The sequence below is a fragment of the Erithacus rubecula genome, assembly GCF_903797595.1.
Source record: "Erithacus rubecula genome assembly, chromosome: 2".
Classification (NCBI taxonomy): Eukaryota; Metazoa; Chordata; class Aves; order Passeriformes; family Muscicapidae; genus Erithacus; species Erithacus rubecula.
The window spans coordinates 75,894,357-75,908,249 of NC_136685.1; the positions used below are offsets into that span (position 1 = coordinate 75,894,357).

General features: G+C 38.1%; 1 protein-coding gene across 1 annotated transcript in view; it reads right to left on the reverse strand.

Annotated features, from left to right (window-relative positions):
- Window positions 1–1,373: 1,373 nt before the first annotated feature.
- CRIM1 (cysteine rich transmembrane BMP regulator 1) overlaps window positions 1,374–13,893 on the reverse strand; it is a 171,224-nt gene continuing 158,704 nt past the window's right edge. The window contains exons 13-17 of the mRNA XM_079298802.1: window positions 13,315–13,536; window positions 7,461–7,655; window positions 6,369–6,491; window positions 4,769–4,956; window positions 1,374–4,371 (exon numbers count right to left, since the gene is read on the reverse strand). Of these exons, the coding sequence (XP_079154928.1) occupies window positions 4,195–4,371; window positions 4,769–4,956; window positions 6,369–6,491; window positions 7,461–7,655; window positions 13,315–13,536 (905 nt within the window). The 3' untranslated portion in view covers window positions 1,374–4,194. The remainder of the gene's footprint in view (window positions 4,372–4,768; window positions 4,957–6,368; window positions 6,492–7,460; window positions 7,656–13,314; window positions 13,537–13,893) is intronic.

Here is a 13,893-nt window from a genome sequence, read left to right on the forward strand (position 1 = left end):
TTTGGTTTGAGCCTCCTTTAATTCTCTTTCTGTACTTCCTACTTGATGTTTGGCAACACTGCGAGTGGAAAATGTGTTCCTAGTTAAGCATCTGAGCGCCACTGAGGTCATTGAAAGGATTTGCATCAGGATTATGACAAGCTGACAAACCCTAGTGTTAACAGGCATTCCAAATATTATCCTTTCAGACATTGTAAGACAGAGGAGACCAGGACTACTTATGAGTGTTAAATGGATGCATCATTGTTTTAGACATTGATACAGTGATGCTTTCTGTTTCATTCTGATGAAAACCCAAAATGCTTGCAGAGTTTGAAGATGGTCTTCCAGAAGATATAAGTCTTCCATAGCCTTAGTCTTGGCAAAGAACAATAAACCTGGAAGAGGTAACTAGCAAGGGAGAAAAAATATTCAGCATATGGAAATGTAGAGGGATGCACATAAATACAGATCTATCCTAGTTAAAGTCAATTATGGGCTTTGCAGTAACTACTGTGCATTTTGTATGATTGCAGCTAGCTCGGCAAGAACTCTGACTTAGCCATCGGTAGCAATCCAAACAGTAAACACCATGCTAGATCCAGGGAGTACCACATGTGCACAATGTGGACATTTTCAGTCCCCTTTGTCTTCAAGGATATACATGGAAGTACAAGGAACAGCAAGGTTGGCCATGAGAATTGTATCTTGGAGTTATTAAAAAAGAATGGAAACAAGATACAGGAGACTCTAAATTAATGAGTGGCATATAAATACTTGTGTACTGCTGCACATACAAGAGTGCAGAGTCAGGAATATTATATGAAACCATTAGGAAAGTAGGTTCAAAGAAAGAAGGCAGTTTTTTACAGAGCAAGTAGTTAAGCTGAAAACCACCTTGCCTCAGGATCTTACATACTACAACTTGGACATCAAGTTAATTAACCTACAAATTAAGAGAAGAAAAAAACCAACTATAGCCTAATAGATAAGTAGTTGATCTGCGGCTCAGGAAGTCCATGAAGTGCAAATTCTGATTCCACACACTTTTTGTGGGACCTTGCATTAGAATCTGCTATTGTTAATCCTGGTTTTCTGTCAGGTAAGACTAGACCACATTAACTCCATAGCAGGGCAAAGGTCAAACTTTGCATTTGATTCATCTTTACTGTATGCTGGAACTATTTGGAATTACACAAAGCTCTCTAATGTGAAAATTCTTTAGTGTAATATGCAGAACTTTCTGTACCTGCAAACTCTTCTTTACCCACAGTACTTTATACAATATATCATACCATATATCAAACTATACATAACATCAACCTATAAACTGATGTCTCAAGGACCAGTGCCCAGAAGTAATACAAAAGAACATTTAAGAAGACACACATCCATAGGTTTAAAATTTTTTATTGTGCTGCCAAGAGCCAAATTACAAGAAACCGCCTTACAGTTAAAAAAGTAAACAAGCAATCTGCTGAACCGCAGTGCACTCCGAGTGCCACATATGCATCTATTTTTCAGAAAATTATATCTGCATTTCTCTTACAAGAGCACAACAGGAACCAAAGTAAAAGAGTGTAATGGATACAGCACATAGGATAAATCATATCTTTAAAATAATAATAATAAAATAATAATAATAAAAACATTTTACACCATGTCCTATATCCTGCTAGTATTTTCAGAATATGGCCTTGATTGTAAAACAAAAGCAAGCATTTACAATTTCTGGATAAAGACTGCTTACTCTTATGCAAGGAATGGATGTTTTGTCTTGACAAAATCTCTGTAGTTACTGGACAGAAACATCTCTGTTTCGTTATCAGATTGAGTACAAAACACTGGGGAGACCACATTTTTTCTTATTGGTGGTTGGAAACTGAAGTTATATAAGCAGAAAAAATGTTGACCCTTAATGATTACACCTATTTTTTTCTTTGATGCAAACACCTAGAACACCTTTTTGATATTCTAAAACAAAAAAAAAAAAAATTGTTAATCTTCAGATTAATAAATTAGGTCATTATAATAATAAATTAGGTTTTTTTTTTTTCAGTTTTAAAGTTCAGCAATCTCTGACCAAGTATTTACAACAATACTTGAGAGTTCCTTTACAAAAAATACATTTTCTTTTCACATTTAGCATACTGGGTATCTGTGTCTCTTATGACAAGCAATTGTAAAAGAAAAAAGGCAATGCACAAATGGGTAATTAGTATAAAAGTGCCAAGACCTGTTTGGAAAGTTAACATTGTATTATACAGTCAGAGTTATAAATGAGGCAAGCTACAACAAACTTCCAGCTTAATGTGGACAATATTCCAGTAGTTGTTTCAAACAATTGTTTGCAAAAAAAAAAAAAAAAAAAAAAAAAAAAAGAAAAAAAAGAAAAACAAAACCCAAAAAAACCCAGAAAAACAAAACCAACCAAAATCCAGGAGCTGATCGTATTATTTTATGGAGTTGATTAGTGCTGCATGTATATTGTCATCAGTGTCTCTAGCCAATGCATTCATTAAAAAGCCTTTTTAAGGCTAAGCAGGAAAAGAAAAATAAGAAACACCCTGAAATGTAGCAAGTAGCAAGAGCAACGCTTACTGCTATAATCGTGCACGAACTGAACACACGCCAACACAAGAGTGCACATACACACACACACACACAAACACTTTCAAATCAAACCAAACCAAATCAAATCAAATCAAACTGTAGGTAGAATGAGATGCTCTTTTCTTGTCTTTCCTAAACTCACAAGCAATTAAGTATTGATATGGAATGCCTGTTATCTGTTTCTGCTCTGGGTAAAATCTCTCTCAGATAAAAATACATTCAACAAGAAAAAAAATAGAAAAAATATATACTGCATACATAGTATTTTATATATACAGTATATATATGTATAGTGTATATACACATGCACGTATATATACATATGTATACCTACATGCATTTGTATATACATATATATACACAAACATACAAATACTTTTTGTTGTTTTTAGCATAATTATATTTACATAAATATTCCTATAATGCTAAAGTTTAAAGAAGCATGATCTCCTTTTTTTTTCTGAGCTTCAAAAAAGGTGCTTGAGTAATATACAATTAAAATTAAGCAGCTTCCTAGCATGGAAGTAGTTTCTAAATCTGCATACCAGTAAATAAGAACATCAACAGGAAAAAAAACAACCTTAAAACAGTCTCTTTTTTACTCTCTTGTATGCAAGAGCTTTGTCCAACAAAAATATTTTTCCTTCTCCTGTATGAACAACCAGAGATTGATATAAAATAACAAAACAAAACCACAACAGACAAAACAAACAAAAGCCCCTGGAACTGCATGGTGTTCTTGACTTTTCCTTTCATCCATCCTTTCTTCCTTCTTTCCTTCCTTCCTCCCTTCAATACTGCTGTCAAAAGATCCAGTGCTCATATCAGGAATTACTTAGGCCTCAGTCATTTGCTAACTCTGCTGAAGTCTGGCTAATCTAGCCAATCAGCTTTGAAGAAAACAAAAATAAAAACAAAAAGCAGCACAAGGTATAATTTTATACATCCTTAATAAACCCACCCTTTATTTTCTGCTATAATCTTTTCCTTGCTATTTCATTAACTACTGCAGCTTCTCATCATATAGAAAAATATTTGCAGCTACACCACACCTGTGATGTGACAAATTCTGTTCTAGGAGTATATTACTGTAGCAACAGCTGGAAAAAAATAATCAGACCTTTTCATATTTTTTTTTCACCTGGGGTTAGGCTTTTGCTGCAACAGATGCAATTTCAGAGCAACAAGGAAAATCTCTATCCTGCTGCTCGGCAGTATATTTTCATCTCCAGCCAAGCATGACCAGCTTTTCTTCTCTGAAACTTCCTTTTACTTCATTGCCTACCCCTAGCCCCTGATTCCCCCTCCCAAAAAACCTTTATAGCTATGTTACAAGCAAATACATCTTAAGTTTTAAAACTTTGGTTCTAAGAAAACACTTGGTCAGTTATCTCAAGGAAAAGTGGGAATGCTTTTTCTGGCACATTGCAGGAGTCAGAGCTCATCCCAGAAAGGTCTTAGAGCTGTACATGTAGTCACAAATCCAATACAATCCACTAAGCAACTGCACAATTCTAGTTTTATTTTAATAGCAGACTGTCTCTCTTTCTCTCTCTCTCTCTCTCTCTCTTTTTCTTAGATCCTTGGTAAGGGTGCAATTCTTCAAACTGTTTGATAGAAATTATCTGCCTGGAGGTTGTTCTGTTTCTGCATGCTGTAAAATCCACTGTATCTTGAATCTGGGTCTGCAATTCTTAGCATCCTCTGAGAACTGTCCACCTGGACCATGGTACCTTTCTTGCAGTCCACATATACCAGTTGATTGTTTAGGCAAGAAGGCTGTTAAAACAGAAAGGAAATATTGAGTAAATAATACATATTTTGTATTCCACACATAATTTTATAAGTCCATAAGCACAAAACAAAATCAAACTGGCAATGAAAGGATTTAGAGTGTCATTAAAGTTGGCTTATGTCAGGCATAGTAACAGACCAACGCTCTCTTCAGAGTCACCATTTTTCATCTGAATAGAGCTCTGGTATTCTCATCCCAGCTGGGCTGGTTTAACTGTTCTCTTTTCATTCAGCATCACACAAAGGCTTAACCTGGTTGCCCCAGATGTGCAGCAGCGTTTTTCCCAGACTTTTAACAGCCTCTTTATTACTTAACATTTCCCACAATGTTTTGTTCCTGGTTTCATAAAAATGGGAAAGCCTGGAAATAGCCCCCCAGCACCTTTGTTGGAGCTTTGTAGCAGGACACTGGAATCCACTGCTTTTTCTGGTTGATGAGCAGGAGCACGATGATCAGCAAGAGCGCTATCGTGATTGGGATTGTCACCAAGGCAACAGAGCTGACGGATGCATCTTCACTGGGCTGTGGCCCGCTGCCACTCCGGTATTCTCCCTGCAGATGGTTCATGTCTGCAGGGCAAATGGGAGCTTTGGTTAGGAATTATAAACGGGCCTTGGCTGTAAGGAAGAATGTCACTGTAAAAGTCTCAGTTGTACGTCTTGTCGCTCATATGAATTTGGACCTTCTGTCCTGCAATGTCATCTTATTTACATAAATTAGAACAGCTGGTGTCTTGTAGAGGGACTATATTAGTCAGGAAAAGGCCATCAAAAAGAGAGGGGATAGAAGGAAATCTAAAGCACAGTAAATAACCTCTGTCTGACAATAACCTCTTAACTCAGTAGTGTTTGCATGATCTTACCTGATCACAACCAAATTCGCACTTGTAAAAAAAGTCAGACTGTGTTTCCAGGCTGAGAACTTGGAAATCTTAGGATGAAAGTAATTTTTCCATTTTTTAAAAATATTTTTTATATTTTTATATTTTTTTCACTTTTAAAACCTGGTAGGACAAGTATGATGTGTTCACTCTCATCTGTTGAGACGGTGTTACAATACCTGCAGCATGCAGCCTATGGAAACAGACTGCTGGCAGTGTACTAGGCTGTAGCAAATTTTGTGTGTAATTGCAAAGACTGGTAACTTTCAGTGACATATACAAAATTCCCTCACAGATTGTAGTGTGTGTTTATAATCCCCAGGTAGGATAGTTGCAAGCTAGCTGCTAATGCCTGAGAAATTACAATGCTGCAGTTATAAAAGCGTAAGCCTAGAACTTTGTAAAGCAGTTACATTTCATGTGTCCTTTCTCCAGACAATAGAATGCTGTGAGATCATCCTCAGATTAAAAAAAGAACATCCTCAAGTTTTACAAAGATACATAGTTTAGGTTTTCCTTCATTTAGAAAAGGTTAACAAAAACTGTGATGTGCTGGAATAATATTATAGTACAGTTTTAAACAGAAGATGCACTTACATCCTTAGACAACTCTATTGTCTGTGTCATTATACCCAAGGTGGTTTTTTTTTTGTCTAAGGTCTGACATCATGTCTGTGATATATGTTGGGCTGTGGTACATGTTATTCCATCTTTGATGATCTTTTCCTGAGAGTGTCAAAAGGATCAATAAAGATGTATCAACTCCAATGAGCTGCTTCCTCGTTTTTGAATAAGAAAAGACACTGAAGAATCACTTCTGATTCATCATTTTGTTGAATTCTTAATTTTATAGAACTCTGTCATACCAACACAGATGTTACTTCTATTGAGAACATGGAGTGATAATGAGACCAAAATGTATAAATATAATTTAATCGACTGACTCATCTTTACTCAAAGCAAAATGCATATAAGAATTATGCACTGAAGAATATTCTCCACCTGCTCTAACTGCTACCTGAATAGAACAAGTAGATTCATTAAAACATGGGGGTTAAATGCATGAAGTGCTAAGTTATCCTGGTTTATATCAGATCTGACCTCTGTGAATGTGGATTATATCATTTTCACTCGGTGTTGGCCAGTTTGGTACTTCTAGTTCAATATCTCCTCGGTGATTTGTCTTCTCAATGGGGATGTTAGTGGGTTCAGGTACATACATCTCTGTGAAATGAGAAAAATATGTTTCACAAGTTACAGGCTGCTTAACTTCTTGGTGCTGCTCTTAGCTGAGGAAATACACTTGCCTATTTGCAGTGCTTTGTCCTTTAAATTCTTGTATTTGTTTTGTAATTTTCATCATTAGCCTGGGATTTTGTTTGAAAACTTATTCCATATTGTATATGGGAAACATGCCTGTTGCTACTATCATTATCATAATGTGAATGAGAAAAAGGACTGGTGTGGTCAAACTTGCTTTGGAAAATACCATCTCAGAAGTACTACAGGCTTGCTCCTCTGTGATACTTGACAAAAAACCCCCTCCCCCAAAAATAGAGAAGGCTATATCTTCCCAGCTGATATGTAAACACTCCCTACTGGTTTCTTTGCCTTGATCATTTTTGTAATTCTCAAAGGAGAGGAATTGCAAGAAGGGGTACAACTGAATCTCCCCAGTTGTCCTGTCAGAAGTGGTTACCAGCTGAATGAATAAGGTGAGCAAACTTCTGCAGGACTCACGTTAAAAACCACTTGCAATTCTTATGCCCCTTGTGCCCATAGCTAAAAAAATGTCACATTGCTTTCAAGCCAACTTAAATTGATAAATAAAGCAATGTGATATTTGAAAAGTAATCAAGAGTATCAGAAAAGACAGAAATGTTAATCACTGTGACATAATCTGCAGAGATGTAAGGATATTAACTTTCCCACTTCTTTAACATACTTCCAAAGCCTTCTGAAAGGACAAAATAGAGGCAAGCAACTAATTTTTCAGTTAACAGTTCTCAGAATAAGTGAAATTCAAAGTACATTGTTGCACAATGTGCCTCTCTGTTAAGAATACTAATTTTCCTGAAGTCTGTTGTCTTTGTGATGCTGTTCAAACATGGCCTGACATTCAAAACCCAATAAAAAAAACCTTGTTATCAGCCCAAGGAAACCAGCATCACCATAAACTTGTTGTCACATTACCTGGGCACATGGGACAGCAGCTTCCCTCCACGTTGATGGGTTCAGCACAGGGCAGAGGTGGGCAGCTGACAGTGGAGCAGAGAGTCTGACCCTGCAGGCAGTAGCAGTGTGTGCAGCTGTCAATGTCCCAGCGTTCCTCATCTGCATAGGTTTCCCCACTGAAGTGGCAGACCACTTTCTTTGGAACTGTATCTTCTGTGGAAGGAAAATAGTGCTGTGATCATGCAGTAACAGCCAATTATACACAAATCAGATTTCTTTCCTACACACAAAAGCGAAACAATTGCCACAAAGAAATTCCAGGTGTAGTCAGAAGATCCTCTCTTCATCTTCCATAAAAACTTTGTGAAAAAAAAGTAATTTCTGCTTCTTTATGAAGTACATAATTAGCCTGAGCTGCTTCTCCTCATTTTCTTCATGCAAGAGGCTACAGCATGGATGATTGGGATATGAAAAGATGATTATCAAAAGTGCTGTGAAATTTAAGAAAAATTCATTCTCTTTGACTGTTTGAGGCTGCAACTACTCATCTTCCTCCTTGTTTCCCAGTGAATCCTATTAAACTAAAATAACCCCAAACCCCTAACTACCTAAATTTCTAACTACCAAAGCTCAAGAACGATGAACTCTGTCTAGAATATTTTAAAAAGTAGATTAGGCAGGATGCCAAAAAGGATTGGAACAACTCTCAGGTGAAATAACTAGAAGTGCTCAGACTGTAATGATAAAACAGACCTGATAATTCCCTGCAACTGCATCAATGGAAAACCCCAGGAAAAGAGCAATAACTAAACTCTGTGCATTTTTAATGGTTAATATTATATAAATTGGAAATCAATGTGATCTTTCTCCTTAGGCATTCAATACACCACTTTTTAATGTTGCGTCCTATGCAAACCTTTTAGGTGGTCTGCAGTAAAAACCTATATCACTGAATAGGCAGTAATGAATTGCTCAGCTTAGGATGTTTTTGGTGCTGGAGCACTATAAGGATAGCCAAAAAACCCCACAGCAGAAACTCCAAAAGCCATGCAGTGCCTCATTTTCATCTTAGCTTCCTCCTACATTTAATTCTTAGAGGTAAAAATTGTTATGAAGCCTGCTGACAACATGAGCTTGCACATTAATCATATGAATGAGATAACAGAATGAAATCATAAACTTCTTAAACTTTCAGATAAATACTGGTTTAACATTCACACAGATTACATCTTTAGGTATGCCAGTTAGATGTTTTTACCCTATGTCAGCCTTATTATATATTTTGGCCATGAGTAAAGGTTTTAATTAGCGACAACATAATAGTGACACAATCTGGAATAACAAGGCTAGCAGTCAGCAGACCAGTCCAACAGATCTGAGAGAGTAAATTCAAATACAAAAGAAGACTAGCAAGAAGCACTATTGTGAAAACATGAATGGAATTATCTGAAAAGCACAAATGGTTCCCAAGGTTCTTGGTATCTCATGGCTTTCATGGCTTTTAGTATGGGTCCCAACCTCTCAAAAGAGATTTTATAAGTGAATGTGATGGGGGCATGGGAAAAGAAGAGTGTGAGGAAAAAGTGGCTGCAAGCTGCAAGAAGGACATTAGGATTTTCCCAGATAGAGGCAGCAGAACCCTGTGTTAGGAAGGCATGCCTGGGCACAGGGTGAGGCACAGCAGCCTCTGCTGCTCGTTACCTATGCAGAACTAAAGCTGAGTGCTCTTGGCCCATTCAGACTTGCTCCCAAAATGTGACCTTGCTTCACTTGGAACACCTTCTTTAATTCAGCAGCTGGTTTGTCTGGAAAAGTCCTTTAACTTGCTCAGGCTTTTCCAAATTTTTAAAGAAGACATCACAATTTAATTCAACAAATATTTTTTAGAAGAATGAGCAAAGGTAAAATCACAATTACGGTGCTGTACCTTTGACCCTCAAGAGGAAAATTTTTAAGTACACTGTCGTGTCAGTGTCTCCTGTTCTGGTGTCCATCTCTACGAAAGTACAAACAAGGATGAAGGCCACAACACCAACAGGTGCTCAAGGATGGTGGAAACAAGACTGACTTGCAGTAAGAAACCCGCATACAAAAACACAGTTCAGCCTCTAGCTCTACCCACTTATCTCAAATTTCTTCTAGCTGCACCAGAAAATCAGTCTCATCTGGTAAATGACTGGTAAACAAACCATAATTGCTCTGTTTTCAGCAGGAGACTAATCTAGTCTCCAATGAAATAGATATCCCTTTATCCTCTCTAAACTAGAAGGATATCTTTCCAAATTAATCTTTCTTTGCATAAGACAGACAAATGTTGAACACACACGATAAATTTGAAGATTCAAATAACAAAGCATCCAAGACTGTAAAATTTTGAATTCAAGTCTATACAAACTGGATCCAGAAAGAAGCAGAATAAAATAATGCAATGCTAAAATCCTGCAGAGTTTTTGAAATTCCTAAGAATGAAGAATGCCTGTTCCACAGAGTTTGCCCGTGCCCAAGGAAGTGACTGAATCACCCTCCTTAGGGGTATTTAAGAGATGTGTAGACACAGCATTTGGGGACGTGATCTAGTGGTGGACTTGGCACTGCAGGGTTAACAGCTGGAATCATTGATCTCAGAGGCTTTTTCCAACTTAAATGATTCTATGATTCTAAGCATTTTATCAAATATTACATGAAAAATTATTAGAAAGAATCTGTAAAAAGATGCACTTCACAGTTCTCAAAAATGAAGAGTAAACCAGTAGGAACCAGAAAGATGAAAATTAAGTGCATGACGTGACTCCTCTTACATGCAAGAGTATATATAATTCATGGAAACCATAAAAAAAGCTAAGTTTCCATGAATTTCAGTTATTTAAACCATAACACATTCTGACTAAAAGGACAGCATAGATTAATAAAATGTAGCATCACTGAAAATCTTTATATCTGAGTGTTAATTAAAATCTGGCTTCTGTATTTTGCTTTGCTGGGCAGTTGCTACTAAAAAGTAATTTCATATCTCATGCGTTTAAGTATTTACAATATTATACAACTGTATGGGATTCAAAGTAAATTAATTAAAGCTATATCCACATGCTGTGTGTATATATTTGCAAACCTGACATACAAGATGTAGGCAACAAGGTTTTAAAAGTTACATTTTTGTAGCTCATTGGACAAGTTCCCCTGGTGCATCCCCTCCTCACCCACTGAATTCTCCAGTGCAGTACTAAGGCTCATGTTCTCATGCTACTGCTTTGATTGCCCAACTTTTCAAACACTCTATATTTTCTTTTAATCTTAAAATGTTTTCTGGATTAAAATTATTTCATGGTTCAAACTTACTGGAAGAAAAGCCTGCAGAAAGACAATTGTGAAAGAGACTTTAAATTCTCCCCATTTTTTGTATGCAAACCATGAGAAGAAATAGTAATAGGATTAACATTGTACTTCTGCCTCAAAATGTCCTCATCAGGAATCTAAGTAGGGTTCCAAAGGTAATTGAAACTTGGATACTTTATAACTTTTCCAGGCATTCTTCCATAGAATTCCTTGTACATAATATAAAACTGAATCACCTGTTATTAAAGCTATTCTGTCTGCAATGATATGAAGATTTCAAGAGTTGCATCAATGTCTGAACATAGTTCACAATCTTTCTGACATCTTTCTGATGAAAGACTGTTTTATTTATAGATGGGTAAGTTGACTCACATGTTCAATTAAATATTTAAAGCCCATAAATTTTCTTATACTCCTTCTTACTGGTCTTTTTTACTGTATCTACTTTTGTAAATGAAGGTAAGTAAGCTTTGAATGCTTTCCAACTGTTATGGGCTGATGTTTGGACTGGCTCCTCTCCTTGCTTCCCCCGTGCAGCTGCCGGTCCCTCCCTCGGATGGTTTTATCTAGGCTGGTGTTTTCCGGCTCTCTCTCTTGCTGCGCTTCGGTTGTGGGCTGTGTCTTGCTCTCTGCCGTCTGCTCAGCTGTGACCCCCTCCCCTGGCTGCTTTGGCCGTTTTTTTCCCTTTTCCCCCAGCTGTTTTGTCTGTGCCCCCGTGTTGGCTTGTCTTGGGTTTGCTTTTGCTTGTCTTGGGTTTGCTTTAGCTTGTCTTGGGCTTGCTTTGGGCCTGCTCCCGGCTGCCCCTCCCCCTCTCTCCCTTCTCCCTGCTCCAGGGATTTGCACCGACTCCGGAGGACGAGGATCTGGACTTCGGGGGCCGCTGCTGGAGGTCGGCTTGGGAGGCTCTGCCGCTCTCCCCGGCGAGGACCGGCTGGGTTCGTCTCATCTGGGTTTGGGTTGGGGGAGTGTTTCTTTTGTATTTTTGTTAATAAAAAGTTTTTTCCATTTTCACCACAAGAACAATTCTTTCTGAGCTCATTGAAGGAAGGAATTGTAAAAAAGAAAAGGGGGGGGGGGGGCCCTTTGGAGCTCTTTTTTCCCCAAATTTGTCCTAAACTTGGACACCAACAATGCTACAAAGATTTAAATTCAGGAAGTACATTATATGATTTTTCTCTATCTGCAACTTCCATTTTAAAGCCTTTGTACTTATTGTGAACTCAGAATTGCTGCGCTTCGGTTGTGGGCTGTGTCTTGCTCTCTGCCGTCTGCTCAGCTGTGACCCCCTCCCTGGCTGCTTTGGCCGTTTTTTTCCCTTTTCCCCCAGCTGTTTTGTCTGTGCCCCCGTGTTGGCTTGTCTTGGGTTTGCTTTTGCTGTCTTGGGTTTGCTTTAGCTTGTCTTGGGCTTGCTTTGGGCCTGCTCCCGGCTGCCCCTCCCCATCTCTCCCTTCTCCCTGCTCCAGGGATTTGCACCGACTCCGCGAGGACGAGGATCTGGACTTCGGGGGCCGCTGCTGGAGGTCGGCTTGGAGGCTCTGCCGCTCTCCCCGGCGAGGACCGGCTGGGTTCGTCTCATCTGGGTTTGGGTTGGGGGAGTGTTTCTTTGTATTTTTGTTAATAAAAAGTTTTTTCCATTTTCACCACAAGAACAATTCTTTCTGAGCTCATTGAATGAAGGAATTGTAAAAAAGAAAAGGGGGGGGGGGGGCCCCTTTGGAGCTCTTTTTCCCCAAATTTGTCCAAACTTGGACACCAACAATGCTACAAAGATTTAAATTCAGGAAGTACATTATATGATTTTTCTCTATCTGCAACTTCCATTTTAAAGCCTTTGTACTTATTGTGAACTCAGAATAAAAAAAAAAAAAGTCATCTGTACACAAATACACCTATTCAACACACAGAAGTGGAAAAGTGAACAGCATTCTCCAATTTTTCTAATTAAAAAATGTCTGGCAATTTTTGTTCTCTACAGCAAGCACCATTTACTTAGCTCCAAATCCAATACCACTGCATGGCCCTAATTCCTTATGCATTTTCAATATTTAAAAATTTTGTATTTTCCCTATTTTTATGTTAAAGATATTATCAGTAATGAAATTCCGTTTTTCCTATATTTTAATTTAGATCAGCTCTCCATTCTGTGAAATTTTAGAATGCCTCAGCTCATCTTCTGTAGTCATAATTGAAGTTTTCCTCATATATCACATAAATCATGACACATGTGTTACCTGGCAGTCCTTCCTTTAAACAAAATAATTTTTTTGCAATGTCTTCCTCCAATAAGGTGCCTTACCAAGATTCCAGGAGGATGGCCTCTGGATTTGTAGGAAAATTAGATGTATTACCTCTATGCATTTCTATCTAAAAACCACAAATCACTATCCTCAAAGCTCCCCAGGCAGACTTCACTCTCCAGTTTGACTGCTGGCACAGACTGCATCTCACCAAACAGGAAAGCATTTCAGTTTGGAAATAAAACTGCTGTCTTATCCCCAAGAAGGGAACAGCAAATTAACAGCTACTTTTATCCACTCACCAATACAGTAAGGACAGCACTGTCCCTTTCTCAAAACAGGTCTCTCACAGGCTACTGGTGGGCAAGACTCAGAGTAGCATCTAATCACACCATCCATGCAAATGCAGCTCGTGCAGACATTGGGCTTCCAGGACTCAGCCGTCAGAAAAATATCTCCATCATCGTTTTTGCAGTAACTGGGCATGCTCTCATTGCTTGATGGAGAGGGCTGAAGAGTCTCATCTGTAAATTTAAACAGACTAGGTTATTTAACTTACAGTGGGCAACTTCTGTCATAGCTCCTTAACAGAGGGCTCACTCTTGAAGAACACAATGGAATTGTTACACATTGGCTCACTTCTTCAGATGAGCTAGAAGGACAGAGCCTCATGCCTCTTCAGTCCTTATATGGGATGAAGACTCATTATATGCTCTAGCATAATGCTTATTTACACCTTTATTGAGTTTACTCAAAAAAGAAAAAAAAAACAAGAAAAAAAGAAAGAAAAAAAATTTGGAAAAAGGAGAGCAAAGAGAAAAACAATCACCATCAGAAGCAGCCCCTCAGAAAGCAACTCTGAATGCTCTAAATTGCACAGT